Here is an 18,047-nt window from a genome sequence, read left to right as displayed (position 1 = left end):
CACATATCTCTTCTCACTCAGTCTGTGTGTTTCCAGATATGGGTGAAAATATGTATAAAATGGGTTCAAAAGGAAAACATTTGTAGAACACTGTTCTATTGTAGTTGAAAACAGTGAGCATCCCTCTTTGATTAGTGTTTTGTGGCTGTAGCTAAATTTGGAACTTCAAAGGCTGATAATGAGGAGCAGCACATTTAGCAGCTAACTGAAAAATGAGCTGTGAAATAGGGTGAGGAGGAGAGGCCTTGAGGACGTATTATGCCTCAGGGAGCTATAAAGTTTTTAATTAAGTAGCTGCAAATTTGTGATGGTTTAAGATCTGAAATGAGCTTCACACACACAAAAGCATAGGGCTCTTCCTTTCTCTCCGATTCATGTATGCTCCATAGGCACTGTTTGATTGTGTTAAATGAGGCTGTTTTCCTTTGAGAGGGTTTTAAATCTTCTTGTATCCTGTAAAAAATCTGCTAGCAACAATTCAGCTTTGTGTTTCTCCAAGTCCCTGTTTGGTGTGTTACTTCTGTCGTCCATTGAATGAACCTACTAATGTTAATGGGTGAAGAAAAGGTGAAGTTTACCTGACTCCTTTTTTCTCCCATACATTGAATTTCCTAGTAGTAGAGCTTCTTAACTCTCTAACCCCAGAACAATGCCAGGTATCAATATATGCTGGAGACTGACCTGCTGGAAGGCACTGAAGGGGAAAAAGATGTGAGGATCCTATTGGATGGGAGGCTGACCTGGAGCTAGCAGTGTGCTCTTGTGGCAAGGAGGCCCAATGCCATTCTAGGGTATATTAGAAGGAGAGTGGTTAGTTGGTCAAGAGAGGCTCTCCTGGCCCTCTATTCTGCCCTAGTAAGGCTGCATCTGGAGTACTGTGTCCTGTTCTGGGCCCTGCAGTTCAAGAAGGACATAGAACTGCTTGAGAGAGTCCAGCACAGAGCCAGAAAATTATTAAGGGAATGGAACATCTCCCTTATGAGGAGAGACTGAGGGAGCTGGGGCTCTTTAGCTTGGAGAAGAGGAGACTGAGGGGTGACCTCATCAATGTTTATAATTATGTAAAGGGTGAGTGCCAAGATGATGGAGCCAGGCTCTTCTCAGCGATGCCTAACAACAAGACAAGGGGCAATAGGTGGAAGCTGAGGCATAGGAAGTTTCATGTAAACATGAGGTAGAATTTTTTCCCTGTGAGGGTGACAGAACACTGGAACAGGCTGCTGAGGGGGGTTGTGGAGTGTTCCTCTCTGGAGATGTTCAAAACCTGCCTGTGTGATCTGGTATAGGTGATCCTGCTCTGGTAGGGGGCTTGGGTTGAACTGGATCGTGGTCCCTTCCAGCCCCTGGCATTCTGTGATGCTGTAACCACGGGATTAGGTGCATTGCAAATATGGGTAACAACAGGAGTGTGTGTCCAGGGATTGTTTGGGATAGTAGGAGATAGAGAGACTTTCCATTTTGGCAACCTTTAAACTGGTTAAGCTGTAACACTCCAATGCCATTCTTAAAAGCCTGGTTAAAAAATTCTGGACTCCAGAACAAAGTGGGAGGAGGTAAGCTCTTGGACCACAGTGACTCTGCAGAATAAACTGTGAAACAGTAAAAATAAGAAGTAAATCGTTTGAATATGGAAGGAAGTTGCAGAAGTTCCAGGAATAGTTGGATTGAGAGAGGGTTATGATTCTGTGTAGGCTTAGGAATTTGTACATCAGCTCTGTCAGAGTGGAAGGGTGTTGGTTGCTCAGAGATGAAAAGGCAGGCTATAGATAACTCTAGTTGCATGGATTGCCTGTCTAGAGTTTCACTGATCACTTTGAGGGAATCACTGCAGCTGTTTTTTGCATCAAGCTAAATAAAGCACCAAATACAAGAGAAGGTGAAATCCCTATGTTGCATACAGTGTTCTCTCCAGGGTGCTAGATGGTGTTTTTACTGCAGTGTAAAGTGAGCCTTGCAAACCTCTGATTAATATGTGCTAGAAAGTGTCTATATGTTGAAGCAACCTCTTGCTGCTTTATCTATGACTTGATTTCTCAAACAGGTACCATTTACTGTGATCTTTAATCAATATATCTAAGGCACATTTTAATCTATATTTTCATGGATCATTTTATCAGAAGTTGAGTTTCAGTTATATGAAGAGTTCTAAAATTACTAATGTGCTGGCAAGAACATAAAGATGCTGCAAAACCTCTTAGCCAATTCAGTTCAAACAGTGCAATGAAACAAGATTTCACTTATTTATCTAGAGCAGCATTACATCAGATAATGTGGCAAAGTATTATGAAGTACAAAGGGAAGAATGTGGGATAGTCAGAAAGAAAAAAGAGGACTGTCTGACCATTGCTTCCCCTGTGTTTTGGGAATGTTTTTAATCTGTCATTAAGCAACTTTGTAGCCAGCCAAAGTGAAGAAAACGGGGGAGAGTTGGCAGATATAAGCAGTTTTATTCCATTGAATGTAGTGGTCTTACTTGAGGGAATTCATCCTTTTGTACTTGGAAAGCCTTATATTTAGAAGTGGCTTTAATATATAAGTCTTCAGGGATAGTCTTGGAAAAGCTCAAGATCTAAATTTTCCTTGGAGATCTCTTGGAAAATGTACAACTTTCCTTTTTTTTTTTAAAACTTATTTTTTTTACTTTGATCCCATTGCAAATTTTGTGTTAAATTCTTTTTGTTTTCCCTTTAGCCTCTCTTCCCCAAGAAGAATTATGAATGCCTAACTAGTTGTGAATTCCTGAAGTACATCCTATCTGTGAAGCAAGGGGACTGCCCAGCACCTGAGAAGGCCAGTGGTTTTGCTGCTGCCTGTGTTGAAAGCTGTGAATCTGACAGTGAATGTTCTGGGGTGAAGAAATGCTGCTCCAATGGTTGTGGTCATACATGCCAAGTGCCAAAAAACCTGTACAAAGGTAGAGATTATCAATATGTACTCCTCCTGGGTTAATAACTGAAAACCTTAGTAAATCAGGAATATGATTTCACAGGAGTTTGTGTGGCTGGGAAGAAAAAGAAGAGGCTCTTGTGGAGAGCTGGAGAAAAATGTTGCTCAAGTTTCTGAATTTTTTTCTTATGAAGCCTGTGTCTGGAAATTTGTGGAATGTAAACATGTGGTTGTTATGAATCATCTTAAGTAGGACAAACTTGTCTATTTAGGTGAAATCTCACTTAATTTGATGCAGATGAGAGAGAATGCAACAGGAAAATATTTAACTATAAATATCTTAATATCCTAAGGAAAAAAAGGTGAAAGATATAATATCCACATGTTAATTCATTATTTAAATCTAAGGCAAACTTAACTGAAAAAGCTCTAACTTGAGTCCCCAGATTCTGTGAAAAAAAAGTTCTCCTTGACACTCATCAGAAAAAAATTAGAGACTTAAAAATTACTTGCTCAGATAACCTTAGAATCACAGAATCAGCCAGGTTGGAAGAGACCTCCAAGATCATCCAGTCCGACCTAGCACCCAGCCCTAGCCAGTCAACCAGACCATGGCACTAAGTGCCTCAGCCAGGCTTTGCTTGAACATCTCCAGAGACAGTGACTCCATCACCTCCCTGGGCAGCCCATTCCAATGGCAAATCACTCTCTCTGGCAAGAGCTTCTTAACATCCAGCCTATACTTCCCCTGGCACAACTTGAGACTGTGTCCCCTTGTTCTGTTGCTGGTTGTCTGGCAGAAGAGACCAACTCCCACCTGGCTACAACCTCCCTTCAGGTAGTTGTAGACAGCAATAAGGTCTCCCCTGAGCCTCCTCTTCTCCAGGCTAAGCACCTCCAGCTCCCTCAGCCTCTCCTCGTAGGGTTTGTGTTCCAGACTGTTCTACACCTCTCAATGATGCCATTTCTTGCCAACATTTGAATCTGGAGTTAATGATAGGGCAGGAAATGATGACAGAATAGCAAACATTATTTATGGTAGTCCAGCAAATGTAAAGAGAGTCATCAATCTCAGCACACAAAGGTAAGCACACTTTAGCTTCAAGTAATGACAAAATGCTGCACTGATTTGCTACTTCTGCACCCTTCCTTTTAAAAACGATGTTGTCCATGTGTGCTGTCTCTGGCATTTTAGAGAAGCTCTCTTTAAAAACAGCCCTGGCTCTTTAGCTGCCTGTGCATTGGTTCATCCAGTAGTAAAAGAACAAAAAACAGCCCCAAAGTGTTAAATGTTAGGTTATGAATTTCATGGTATTCATGACACCTCTGAGAAAAAGAACATATTGAAATTTAAATAAGCTCCTAATACAGAACAGTGAGCATTTAGAAAAGACATGTTCTTCTTCTACAGAGTTGGAACATTATGTTTGAAATCTGTTCTCCTTACTTCAGTGATAAAAAAAACCAAATATGAATCAGTTATTTATCTAGTAGCATGGGCTTCCCATGGAAAGCCTAATCAGCAGAAGTCTGCATTTAGGTCTCAGTCCAAACTTATTTCTCACTGTATGTGGAAAAAATGATAAAATAAGTGGCAGAGATGGTGATTTTATTTTTAAGTTCATTACTTCAACTGAAATGTTGATGCATCTTTCTGAGTGGCTCTAGTAATGAGGGTGTGTGTCAGAAATAACATGTTTTGACTGTTCTTGAGTGTACACGATAGGGCATCAAGAAGCACTGTCTGATTTACTTAACATATATGGTAAAAATTTGGTCTAGAAGTCAAAGAAGTTGAGTAAGAATAAAGCTGATGAAGATAGTACTCAAAGTATTCTGAACAGCAAGCAGCAGTGTGCCCAGGTGGCCAGGAGAGCCAATGGCATCCTGGCCTGCATCAGGAACAGTGTGGCCAGTAGGATGAGAGAGGTTATTCTGCCCCTGTACTCAGCACTGGTCAGGCTACACCTTGAGTGCTGTGTCCAGTTCTGGGCCCCTCAGTTCAAGAAAGAGCTGGGGGTTGGTCTCTTCTCCCAAGCTACCAGCAACAGAACAAGGGGACACAGTCTCAAGTTCTGCCAGGGGAAGTCTAGGCTGGATGTTAGGAGGAAGTTCTTCCCAGAGAGAGTGATTTGCATTGGAATGGGCTGCCCAGGGAGGTGGTGGAGTCACCGTCCCTGGAGGTGTTGAAGAAAAGCCTGGCTGAGGCACTTAGTGCCATGGTCTAGGTGACTGGCTAGGGCTGGGTGCTAGGTTGGCCTGGATGATCTTGGAGATCTCTGCCAACCTGGTTGATTCTATGATTCAATACTGTCATTCAGACTTCTATTCCAGTGCAGAATGGAAATTCTCTTGCTTCCAAGATATTTCAGAGCAATCCCTTTAAATCTTTAAGGAATCTTTATACACAGCACCTTCCAAAATGAAAATTATTTAAATAGATCACTTAGTTATTTCTTTCATCTTGAGGTAAATGACCAGAGAGGTAAATTGTCATTCATATTGTCTATGTCATAATTGTCAACATCAGGCTTTTTACCACAACTACAAAGTGTTATAGTAAATGTAACACATGGAAAAGGTAGAAAACAAACAGTTGAAACAAAATGATATACTTTTGGAGAGGACACAGAGTATGACAATATATTGTGCAACTACACACATGAAAGTCTGCTACTACTCAGCCTAATTATATAGAAACACAACTAACCTTCTCTAACATCTTATCACCTGTCTACAGGAGATGTTTGCTTGTAAGAGTATATGTCTTGCAGAGGAAGGGCCAGCCCAATATCGTGCTGCTTTCTCAGCTGACAAATTCAGCTAATTAGCTTCTTCAACCTGTCTTTTTTGCAACAAAGGACAGCTAGAAATGGAGCAGGCTTGCTGTTCACTTCCTCCCAGGGTGAATGACCTTCCTGTCTCTAAAGAAGAGCAAACTCTGCAAGCATGACTAAGATCTGGTGAATAAGTGTAGTACTTACTCTTATCATTTTGACAGCACTCACAGCTAGAAAATGAACTCTGATTAGATCTAAGAGTCTAGAGAAGTTCCTTTAGTTTTAGTCTTGATTAGCTACCAGATTTGCTGCATATACAAATTGGATTTACTCTCTAATACTGAGTGATAATGCCCAATCCTAAAAGAATATTAATATAACTATACTGCCACCAAACTCAAACACTGCAAATGTTGGATTAACATAACAAGTCCAGTTACTTGTTATCTTGCTTGTTTATTGACTTAATTTTGCAGTCATTTTCAAACTGCCCATCATTGCTGCATTTGTTATAATCTCTGCTGAGAGGATTGCTAATCAGTTCCTTAGTCTTCACATTGATCTCTCCAGTACAGGGAAATAAAAATGTTCTGTCCTACTCTTCTGTCAGCTGTCTCATCCACCTTCTTTGCAGCATCTCAACTAGTAAAGGACTTCACTAGTGAAGTTCCTTCTCCATGGCCTACCTATTGCTTTTACCTGTGTGATTCTAGTCTGTTCTGTTCTGTTCTATTCTATTCTATTCTATTCTATTCTATTCTATTCTATTCTATTCTATTGATATTTTAGATAACAGTAAGTGGCTAAGGTAGATTTGGTACCTTAGAGACAGAAATGAGTGCCATCTCTTCTCTCAGAAATAAAGGAGTTTAAAAATGTAGAAGAAAAAGGAGGCAAGAGAAAGGTATGCCAAAGGCAGATCAGGTTCACTTTGTCTAACTTGTGCTTGTGCACCTCCAGATAAGGACAAGAACACCTATCTCTTTCTATACTCAGCTGGTGACTGCTGAAAAAATCATGTGTCACCTTTTTCCTGTTTAGCAGTTGATGATCTTTCATATGTGATGATGCTTGTGTGAACATTCCAGAACTCTTTTTCATAGAATCATAGAATCAAGCAGGTTGGAAGAGACCTCCAAGATCATCCAGGCCAACCTAGCACCCAGCCCTAGCCAGTCAACTAGACCATGGCACTAAGTGCCTCATCCAGGCTTTTCTTCAACACCTCCAGGGATGGTGACTCCACCACCTCCCTGGGCAGCCCATTCCAATGCCAATCACTCTCTCTGCCAACAACTTCCTCCTAACATCCAGCCTAGACTCCCCTGGCACAACTTGAGACTGTGTCCCCTTATTCTGTTGCTGGTTGTCTGGCAGAAGAGACCAACCCCACCTGGCTACAACCTCCCTTCAGGTAGTTGTAGACAGCAATGAGGTCCCCCCTGAGCCTCCTCTTCTCCAGGCTGCACACCCCCAGCTCCCTCAGCCTCTCCTCACAGGGCTCTGCTCCAGGCCCCTCACCAGCTTTGTCGTCCTTCTCTGGACACCTTCCAGCACCTCAACATCTCTCTTGAACTGAGGGGCCCAGAACTGGACACAGTACTCAAGGTGTGGCCTCAGCAGTGCTCAGTACAGGGGAAGAATAACCTCTCTTGTCCTGCTGGCCACACTGTTCCTGATGCAGGCCAGGATGCCATTGGCTCTCTTGGCTACCTGGGCACACAGCTGGCTCATGTTTAGCCTACTATCTACCAGTACCCCCAGGTCCCTTTCTTCCTGGCTGCTCTCCAGCCACTCTGCCCCCAGCCCTTCTACTTAGAGCTTCTGGGTGATTTAGCTTTCCCAATTTAAGTTTTAATTTTGAGTTACAAGTTCATGTTGTCTAAACCAGCCTAACTAGTTTTACCTAAAACATCTATGGGAGCAATCAGTGTTAGCAGAGCAAACTGCAGAGCTGGGCAAAGTAAATTCTGAAGAGAATATGATGATGTTTAAAGGGTATGGTGGTATGACAATATCATAACAGAATAGCTGGTCATCCACAGTTTAAAGACTCTTTTCATATGAATGAAAAATAGTTTTGCATAAAAAATATTGTGCAGTTTTAAATGTTTGCACCTCTGAGTCTTTGGACTCTTTTACTAATGCCATGAATGTCTGAAACCCTTCCATGGAAATGGTTTTATTTCCTGGGGAACTGACATTTAAGATACAGATTCTTACGTTGGACCAATGTGTACTTGTTTTTCACGGCACAGAGATGTATCTGCTCTTTGAAAGATGCTTTAGGAATGTTTTTCCCAGGCTTTGGTGTAGCACACACGCAACAACTGGTGATTTGAATTCTTCAGTTAAGCACCGCAGACTTCAGAGGACTAATTTGTTCCAGCACGATGAAAGGACTGACCATTTACATAATAAGAAGCACATTGAAGAGCAATTGTATCTACACATCTGGATATTAAATTAATGGCACTGCTTCTACAGAAGTGTTCTAAAGTGCACTTGTGCTGTGTTCTTGTTGTTTGTACTGCTGTGCTTCATCTGCACACAATTACATAACACTGGAGAGGCCGAGATACTTGCAATCAAATGAATCCAACTGCCCCTAATACAAAGCAGATGGAAGTTTTCTTAATATGCAAATTCCAGGATTATTATCATAATTAAAGGAGGATTTTAAAGTACAGAAATCCAAACTGACATGCTCTGTGATGTTTTGTTATATTAGACTAAGACTGCAGGCTCTTGAAGGATATCCAGGGTTTAAACTGCTGTGATTGAGCACAGCCCTACGAGGAGAGGCTGAGGGAGCTGGGATTGGTTAGCCTGGAGAAGAGGAGGCTCAGAGGAGACCTCATTGCTGTCTACAACTACCTGAGGGGTGGTTGTGGCCAGGAGGAGGTTGCTCTCTTCTCTCAGGTGGCCAGCACCAGATCAAGAGGACACAGCCTCAAGCTACACCAGGGGAGATTTAGGCTGGAGGTGAGGAGAAAGTTCTTCACTGAGAGAGTCATTGGACACTGGAATGGGCTGCCCGGGGAGGTGGTGGAGTCGCCGTCCCTGGGGCTGTTCAAGGCAGGATTGGACGTGGCACTTGGTGCCATGGTCTGGCCTTGAGCTGTGTGGTAAAGGGTTGGACTTGATGATCTGTGAGGTCTCTTCCAACCCTGATGATACTGTGATAAATAGATTTAAGTAACAGATTTTCCCAAGGTTGATTTTTTAGGTTTCTTCACAAGTTACAAGATTGTTTTTTATTTACTTGTAGCTGAGACTTAGGAGAAGACTTCTTAAAATATAGAAGTGGTTTGTTCACCTGAGGAAATTTTGATGTTCAGTCATCTGTGGCAGGCTGGGTAGGAAATAATTTATCAAACCAACACATGCAGCTGGACACCCGCTGAAACGACAGAATAATAAAGTGCATGCCATGACTTGCTAAGAAGGTTTGTATGTCAGCACAGAAATATTATTTGTGACATATCCTGGAGTGACAAAATGCTGCACACTCAAATAGATGAGTTCCTAAAATCTGTCTAGAGAAATGTATCTAACACTGGATTTGTTGTTTGAATCAAAAGATGCCAAAGTCGAGAGCCGTTTTTTATCCTTCGGGCTGTTGCAGATGTTTACCGAGAGGTGATGTTATGAGGAGGAATGACTGTGCTTCAGTGTCACTCTGTAATTAGAAGTTACTGTAAAAATGTGGAAAGATGTCTTTATCTCTACAATGTAATGATTGGACAATAGATAGTAGATATTGCATGTTTATTAAGACATCTCTTGGAATTGCCTTCCTAGATCTTTAGGGACGAGTGCAGAGCGGTACATCGTACATTATGTCTCGTGTGAGTCAGTAAGATCACACTGCCATAGAGAAAGCAAACAACTTTCCTAAGTGTATTGGACTGATGTAAAAGATGTGCAGTGATACTGCTTCTCTAGTCTACACTGAATGAGCTTAGACACAGTGGTCAGTTTAGGCTTGACTGTGGAGAAGGATTGTGGGCCAATGGGATAGTTTCCAGAGACAACCGCAAGAATGATAAAGGGTCTAAACCAAATAATTTAAAAGGAAAATAGAGTGCACTGTGGTTATTAGACTGAAGAGGAAAAACATTCAGAGGCATGAGAACAGTCTTGTGACACTTAAAAGGCTCCTCCTTAGATCAAACAAAGAATCTGTTCTCCAAGACCCGGGAATATTACAATCCAGGAACATTCACAAATCAGTACTGGGTTTAAGATGCAGTGGAGGAGACTAAACAAGGTAGTGAGAAGGTGTTCAAATGGTGAAAATCAAGAAGTAGTGACATGGATTACTATGGCAGCTTTGTAACTGGATGTGTTTAAGGACAGATAAGGTGGAAAAAGTGAATGTTTTCTGTAGCTGATTCTGTTTGAGATCAAATGGATCTCCCTCCAGGTTATTACAGCATATTTGCAAAATGTTTTGGGTGAGATGAGTTCTAGCTTATAACTTTCAGCTCTTTCAGTTTTTAAATGAAACAAAAAAAAAAGAAACAGTTTTGAATTAAAAAAAAACAAACAAACACAACCCCAAATATTACTGTTAGCAATGGTAACTATCAGCCTTTCTATTCTTCCCCCCCCCTTCTTTTTTCCTTCATAGAATCATAGAATCAAGCAGGTTGGAAGAGACCTCCAAGATCAGCCAGTCCAACCTAGCACCCAGCCCTGTCCAGTCAACTAGACCATGGCACTAAGTGCCTCATCCAGGCTTTTCTTGAACACCTCCAGGGATGGTGACTCCACCACCTCCCTGGGCAGGACATTCCAATGGCAAATCACTCTGGGAAGAACTTCTTCCTAACATCTGACAAACAACATTCTTCACCTACCCCTGGTTTAATTGTGTCTTGTAAATGACTCACGCTTTTGTTTGCATGTTCCTGTTGCAGGTGTTCCATTGAAACCCCGAAAAGAACTAAAATTCATAGAACATCACTCTGGGGACTTGGAGGTGAAGTGGTCTTCAAAGTTCAATATTTCCATTGAGCCTGTCATCTATGTTATTCAAAGGAGGTGGAATCAGGGAATTCATCCAAGTGAAGATGATGCTACTAACTGGCAAACTGTGGCACAGGTCAGTCCTTTTTAAAGCAATGTGGCTTCCTAGCTTCCAGACCATGGCCTAATGGTCCTCTCCTGATGACTTACAAGTGGGGAGGCTCATATGAAGGAATCCTCAGATTTCCAAGGCTCTACTTCACTGCTCAGTGAAACGTGTTTTTTATTTACTCAGGAGAAATGAACTTTAGTATTTTCAGTTCCAGTTGCAGAAACGTACATGTTTTTGGTATATGTTGAAAGTGACTTCATAAAAACCATGCAAGTGTATCAGTGAGGAAAGAAATAATGCTTTTCCTGTCACCAAAAGAAAAATAGTCAAGGTTTATGTTTCTGAAACGAATGTGTTTTGTTGGTTTGTTCTCTCTGCATAAAAATCTATAGAACTAGCTGGAGGTTTGATTTTCATAAGGCAAATAAAGTGGCACTTTCTTCTAATCACATACTTAGGATCTGTTCAGATGGGAATGCCAAAGCCTCTGAAAGCCACAAATCTATTGAAAAATAGGATATTAGATACCAAAATCCATTGAATGGATTACAAAGAGACTTATCTCTTTTGAGGTCAGTGAGATTCAGTGCAGTGTCCAGGCATGGCTTGGATCTTACCAAAAAGATAAGAAATACAACTGATGAAAAGGCTACTTAATTTGAGAAACAAAACTAAAAGTGAAAAAAAAAAACCTTTATAAAGTTGTTTTTTTTTCATCTGTGACCTTACCAATTCAGAGAAGCCTATGATGTCATGTCTTTATCACTCAATGCAATCCAGACTGAAAATGTGAGATTCATGAGCAAATGTTTCTTAATGAGAAGCAGCCAACAGAGCATAAATTTTCACTTAGTTCCTTCCTAGCTTCAATCTGTTTTTTACCATGCTGACAGTCCACCTGGATGGCAGAGTTCCAATCGTTTATCTTAACTGCTTCACCCTTATCCCTGATGACAGGAAGAGTAAAATGCTGATTCTGAAAAGACCTGCAAAATATCACTGTAGCTAGGAGAAAAAAAAAAAAAAGAAAGAGAATAAATGGAACCAGCTACAAAATAAAGTAGGGTTTAAAATTCTGTGACAATTTCTGTTCATTCTCAATTCAGATTGTGTGGGAAAAAGCTACCTTAGAATAATGTCAAGCTTGTGAAACTGAACACGCAAAAGTGAGTTCTTAGCTTTATCATGGTGCTGCAGGGGACTGTCACTCTGTTAGCCTCGCTCCGAAAAAGTCACCAGCAGAAAAGCCTGGCAGGAAGCCATGCTTCTGCAAGCCCAAGGGAATATGCACACCTCCAAACTTGATGAAGTTGCAGTGACTTCTTTATTACTTCTCAGTTGTGTTGCAGGTCTGCATTCTGCAGTCTCCATATGCAGCAAGAGACCTCCTGCCTTTGCTACTAGGAGAATACCGTGTAGCAAAAATGAGTGAGGTCTGAAATACTTCTCACTTTCATTGCTCCAAATAAATGTGCTAGACTAGAAGCCCAGCTCTTCTGCCTGTTGGATCTGAACTGCAAAGGCAGTGCTTTTTTCTTACCCCAGAAACAGACCTCATCCATATTTCTGGAACCATGCACTGTACGTACTCCACAGTAGTGGAGCACATATAAACATCTGCTGTCTTGGAGTAAACGTACAGAAATGTGTTCCTGTGCAAGAGTGACAAGAACCCTGACAGCTGCCTTTCCCAGAGGCCTGTTGCATGTGGGCAGAAAGGGCTGAATTAATCACTGAGACAGGAGAAGCCTCCTTCAACTGACATCTTCCTAAGAACTTGGCTGCCCCTGCTGCATTACAAGAGATATGTGTTTGATGGCATGATGGACCCCAGTGGGGATGTCAGTTCAGAACAATCTTCAGAATGTCTGTCTGGCATTGTGAACTGTGTATATCTTATGGCACATACAGGCTGGGACCCCTTGAGCAGTGTTAGTAATCAGAATTTCTGTCTTTATAGAGAAATGTGTCTCTCTGGTATTGGTAGTTTTAGACATCCCAGCAGGTGGTTAAATTTGTTAAGTGTTGCTGCATGCAGTAGAATCTATTTTGTAATAGCAGCAGCAAGCATGGATGTACAGTTTGATGAAAGTGACTGTGTGCCCAGCCTCTGGGCTTTGCTTGTCTGTATAACTGAGAGTCATTCTTGTATGATTCTGAAACATTGGAGTAGGAAACTGTAATTATAGGCAAAGGCTCTGAAGAGCTCAGCTATTTGGCTGAGAACTCTTGGTGCATAGAATCACAGAATCAACTAGGTTGGAAGAGACCTCCAAGATCATCCAGTCCAACCTAGCACCCAGCCCTGTCCAGTCAACTAGACCATGGCACTAAGTGCCTCATCCAGGCTTTGCTTCAACACCTCCAGGGTTGGCAACTCCGCCACTTCCCTGGGCAGCCCATTCCAATGCCAATCACTCTCTCTGTGAAGAGCTTCCTCCTAATATGCAGCCTAGACCTCGCCCAGCACAACTTGAGACTGTGTCCCCTTGTTCTGTTGCTGGTTGCAATGCAGGAGTTACATCTACCCCTCCTGCATGCCCTTGAATTTAATGGGAGCTTTGACAACAAAATGAGCAATGGAAGTAATAGGTCCAAAGTCACGTTCATAAATTAAGGTAATTGTGGTGATATGAATTGACAGATTACTTGATCTTGCACTATTTCACAGTTGCCATAGAAGACTGACACAAATGAAATCCTTCTTTTTAAGTATTCCTAACAGAACAGCTGAGCAGATGCAAATGACAGACAAGATTCCTTAGCTGAGGAGTTTGGGGTCAAGTGCATTCTGATTTAACTCACCTTGAACATGAATTCAGCAAATCTGTTTTGAAGAACCCACAGTGTTGTAACTAGTTCACTGCAATTAGGTATTGGTTGTCACTCTGACGTCAGTTGTAGCAGAAGCCTGAATACATCTTTGGGATATTTTTCTGTTAATATAATCACAGTATCACAGTATCACCAAGGTTGGAAGAGACCTCACAGATCATCAAGTCCAACCCTTTACCACAGAGCTCAAGGCCAGACCATGGCACCAAGTGCCACGTCCAATCCTGCCTTGAACAGCTCCAGGGACGGCGACTCCACCTCCTCCCCAGGCAGCCCATTCCAGTGTCCAATGACTCTCTCAGGGAAGAACTTTCTCCTCACCTCCAGCCTAAATCTCCCCTGGTGTAGCTTGAGGCTGTGTCCTCTTGTTCTGGTGCTGGCCACCTGAGAGAAGAGAGCAACCTCCTCCTGGCTACAGCCTCCCCTCAGGTAGTTGTAGACAGCAATAAGATCTCCCCTGAGCCTCCTCTTCTCCAGGCTAACCAATCCCAGCTCCCTCAGCCTCTCCTCGTAGGGCTGTGCTCAAGGCCTTTCCCCAGCCTCGTTGCCCTTCTCTGGACACGCTCAAGCATCTCAATGTCCCTCCTAAACTGGGGGGCCCAGAACTGAACACAGTACTCAAGGTGTGGTCTAACCAGTGCAGAGTACAGGGGCAGAATGACCTCCCTGCTCCTGCTGACCACACCATTCCTGATGCAGGCCAGGATGCCACTGGCTCTCTTGGCCACCTGGGCACACTGCTGGCTCATGCTCAGGCAGGTATCAATCTGCACCCCCAGATCCCTCTCTGTCTGGCTGCTCTCCAGCCACTCCGACCCCAGCCTGTATCTCTGCATGGGGTTGTTGTGGCCAAAGTGCAGCACCCTGCACTTGGAGCTATTGAACCCCATCCCATTGGACTCTACCCATCTGTCCAGGCAGTCAAGGTCCCGCTGCAGAGCCCTTCTGATGATAGTTTATATGACTCTAGCTCACTGTCATGTACATTTTTGAATAGATGGGTCAGCATGCCAGCAAAAATTATCACATTTTAGTGTTCCAATAAATAAAAATAGTAAAATTTGGTCTAGGTAGGCTTTTTCTTCCCTAGGGGAAGCCCTTGATAGGATGAGAGAATTCGCTCTACAGGTAACATAAAAGTTTAAAAAAGGAAAGAAGATGAGGCAGACAAAATGTCAAGACTGCTACACTTGCTTAAGCCTAAAAAGTTGATGATCTGAATGGAGAAGGATTCTGAGCAGCAATAATATATGAGGGGTTCAAAGTCTGCAACACTTACCAGTCTGAGAGCAATTAATGGTGCAGTTTGGAAAAGCTCCCTTTACATGCACAAACAATACATCCATTTGCCTAAATTTTGCTTGTCACCAAATGAAGAAATGAAGTGCAAGACAACACTTACAAATTTTATCTGTTAATGCTCTAAAAATCAGTTTCTGGAGAGCTGAAGGAACTTCCTCAAGTCCTGGCCAAGTTAGGAGAGCAGCTGCTGCTTTCTTAGATTAGAAGGGGAGCAAAACCCAGAAATTAAGCTATGCCTTTTTTTGGAATCTAATTGATATCACTCAAAGTAACATTAAATCCTATGCAAAGAAGGTGAGGTTTTAAGTTACAGAAAACAGGGCTTGTAAAAGTAGATTGCTGTTAGTACAGTTTTAATGAGCTTACACATTTGGTCAGTAATGATAATCAGCAATGTATGTAGAGTATGTTTAGATATATTCAGGACATTTTGTCCAGGTTCATGTGTATTTTTATTAAAGAATCAAAATGCAATAAACATGACATCCTAAAAGAAATTGAAAACTGGATAACTGAGAGGTAATTGCAAGCATAAAACCCAAAACAAGTGAATGAGGTGCTGATCACAAAATCATAGTTCTCATGAGTTCTGCTCCTTCTCTGGTTGGCAGTGATTCAGCAGTTACCAGGAGGCTGTGTTTGGTTCTGGACTTTATTCTCTAGTAAAAATAAGAAACAGTGCAGAAGGTATCTAAGAGTTTAAAGAGGGAAACAAAGAGGAAAGCAGGGCTCAGAATAGGAGTGCACAAAGTACCTGCTGAAAGGATACAAAGTGCATCTGTGCTTATTCCATATTTCAGCAGTTAAGACACTCCCCACAGAGGCTGGAAATTGAACTCATGACACTAGGCAGTCTCAGTGGGTGTTGTTGGGGAAAAGGGCATCTCCTATGACCTAAGAAAAGTCTGTAGGGAAGAGTTAAGGCTGTGAGAGTCTTTTTGACAGAAGTGCCAGAGATTTGAAGGTGGCTTCCATTCCTTACCTGCAGTTTTCCTGTTTCCTGCAAAGCAGAAAAGGTGGCTTCTCATAATGCTGCATTTTGTGAAGCTTTTTTGCAGACCTCAGTCTCTGCGAACTGAGAATTGGGTAAATCAGTCCTATGACCCTGGGGCAATGAGTTCCCTGAAATGTCAACACCTGAGCAGCTAGGTCTCATACACTAGTGACAGTTGTGATAACTGGAAAACCAATTCTGTGAATTTAACACTTCACCAGTTTTCTAAAGGTTAGGGTTTTTTCAGAAGAGACCTCCAGTGCACTGTGAAATTGGGTGGTTATATGATTTTGTTCACCGCTGTAAAGGCTTTACAGCACGGAATGATGCTCAGAGTCAAGTAAGGTGGCTGCATATGGCCTGCTGATACTGGTGTGTGTTCAGTTTGACTAACTGGTGTTGCATGTGAGATGATAGCACGATTAGTGGTGCCAGAACAATGAATGTGACCTTTTGCCCCCCAGACTACAGACGAGAGGGTTCGGCTGCCTGACATTCGAGCGAGCAGGTGGTACCAGTTCCGTGTGGCAGCTGTGAACGTGCACGGGACGAGAGGCTTCACGGCACCCAGCAAGCACTTCCGATCCTCTAAAGGTTGGTTTTTGTTTGCTATGTCTGGTGCTCACCTGCTCACTCACACGTGGAGTGCAACCTGATCTGCCTGCTTTTGTGGCAGAAGGTTCTTAACAGGTGGGGTTTGGGGCACTTTTGCCATCAGCTTTAGAAATGGTGTGAGATTTCTTTGAAGTCAACAAAGGAATTAGAGGTTAAGGATGTCATTATTGTTTTATCAGTAAGGGGGCTCAGCAAGTCAGTCTCATTTTAAACACTTTCTGCATGGTTGGTATCAGACAACATGACCCTGACATGAAACATGAAGGAATTGGAGTTTCAGTGCATGATTCTGAAGGTTTTCTCTTATTTATTCCTTTTATTTATGAGAAATATGTTGCTTCCATATGTTTAGCAGAGTACTGGAAGTATTTTGTTGCCTAAGTAGTTGTAACTCACTGTTTTGATGGAATTGTGGGCTCTCTTAATAAAACTTCCCCCTTGCTAATAGTGGCTGTAGGGCTTAAGAATAGAAAGAGTATAAATGCTAAGTAGTGCATTTCTGTTCATTAGAAAGGCATGTTGGATTGTCCACAAAACATTGTAGGAATTTTTTGCTGCCATTTCTAGTTTTGCAAGGATTTGAGTAATACAATAACTTTGAAAATTATTGATGTATCAGTAAATGAGGTAGAAATGGATCTCACATCTGGTGAAGTTGCTGGCATTGTCCCTGGTGTGCCTTTGACCCATACAAAGCAAGAATTTTCCCAGTGACTCTTAAGCATACTGTAGGAGTGAGCACAGGCCAGAAACTGTTACCAACAGACAGATGGTCTGGATGTGGTTTCCCTCCCTCAAAGGCAGTGGATAATTGGAGCATAGCCAGACTGTGTTAGTTGACTTCAGTGCCAAAGAATGAGATCTAGCACTCTTGACTCTACTGATAGAGGTAGTTTCTAGTAGAAAGACTTCTCTTTGGAGAAGATGGAATCTTTACATTGGTGTAACACGTAGTTCAAGGAATGCATTTCCTCCTCTTTGCAGACAGAATTATCTTGCAGTACAAGCAGTTGTCATCTTTGGTTTCCTGTGCTAGCTTTTAGCTTGCTGCTTTGCCACAGGCACTCCTAGAAAAGGCATGTTATTGTCAATGGAGTTATAGAGGCTCACAAGTACTTGTGCTGGTATGGGAGGTTTAATTACTTATGGAATAAAAGTATACATTAGACTTAATTATTTAATGCTGTAACCACATTTGTGGTAAAAAGGTTGGCTGGCATAGCTATCCCATTACTGCTGTGACCACAAACCTTTTCAAGTATGAAAGAAGTATTTATTATACTTAAATAGCATACCATTTCAGTCACATAAAAATAGAGTTCCTTTGAGCAGTGTTGAGCTTACTGTTGGAGTACTTTGCTGCTGCTGAACCTGTCACCAGCTTTATTTCAAACGGAGATAATTATCAGTTGTCTCACTGAGTTCGTAAAGATTTTCCATCTATGCTGCTTGGAGCCACTATAATTGCAGTTACATAAAGGTGTTGTGATAACAGTGAGGTTTTGGCTTGAGAGTGGCGTTTTCAGGCAAGGTTTGTATTGCTTTCCAA

At 42.1% G+C, this 18,047-nt stretch overlaps 1 protein-coding gene across 1 annotated transcript in view; it reads left to right on the top strand.

Moving 5' to 3' along the window:
* ANOS1 (anosmin 1) overlaps positions 1–18,047 on the top strand; it is a 124,594-nt gene that overhangs the window by 60,246 nt on the left and 46,301 nt on the right. The window contains exons 4-6 of the mRNA XM_064143033.1: positions 2,692–2,914; positions 10,592–10,776; positions 16,348–16,477. Of these exons, the coding sequence (XP_063999103.1) occupies positions 2,692–2,914; positions 10,592–10,776; positions 16,348–16,477 (538 nt within the window). The remainder of the gene's footprint in view (positions 1–2,691; positions 2,915–10,591; positions 10,777–16,347; positions 16,478–18,047) is intronic.

The sequence above is a fragment of the Pogoniulus pusillus genome, chromosome 5 (assembly GCF_015220805.1).
Source record: "Pogoniulus pusillus isolate bPogPus1 chromosome 5, bPogPus1.pri, whole genome shotgun sequence".
Taxonomy (NCBI): Eukaryota; Metazoa; Chordata; class Aves; order Piciformes; family Lybiidae; genus Pogoniulus; species Pogoniulus pusillus.
This window is presented reverse-complemented; position numbering and strand designations above follow the sequence as displayed.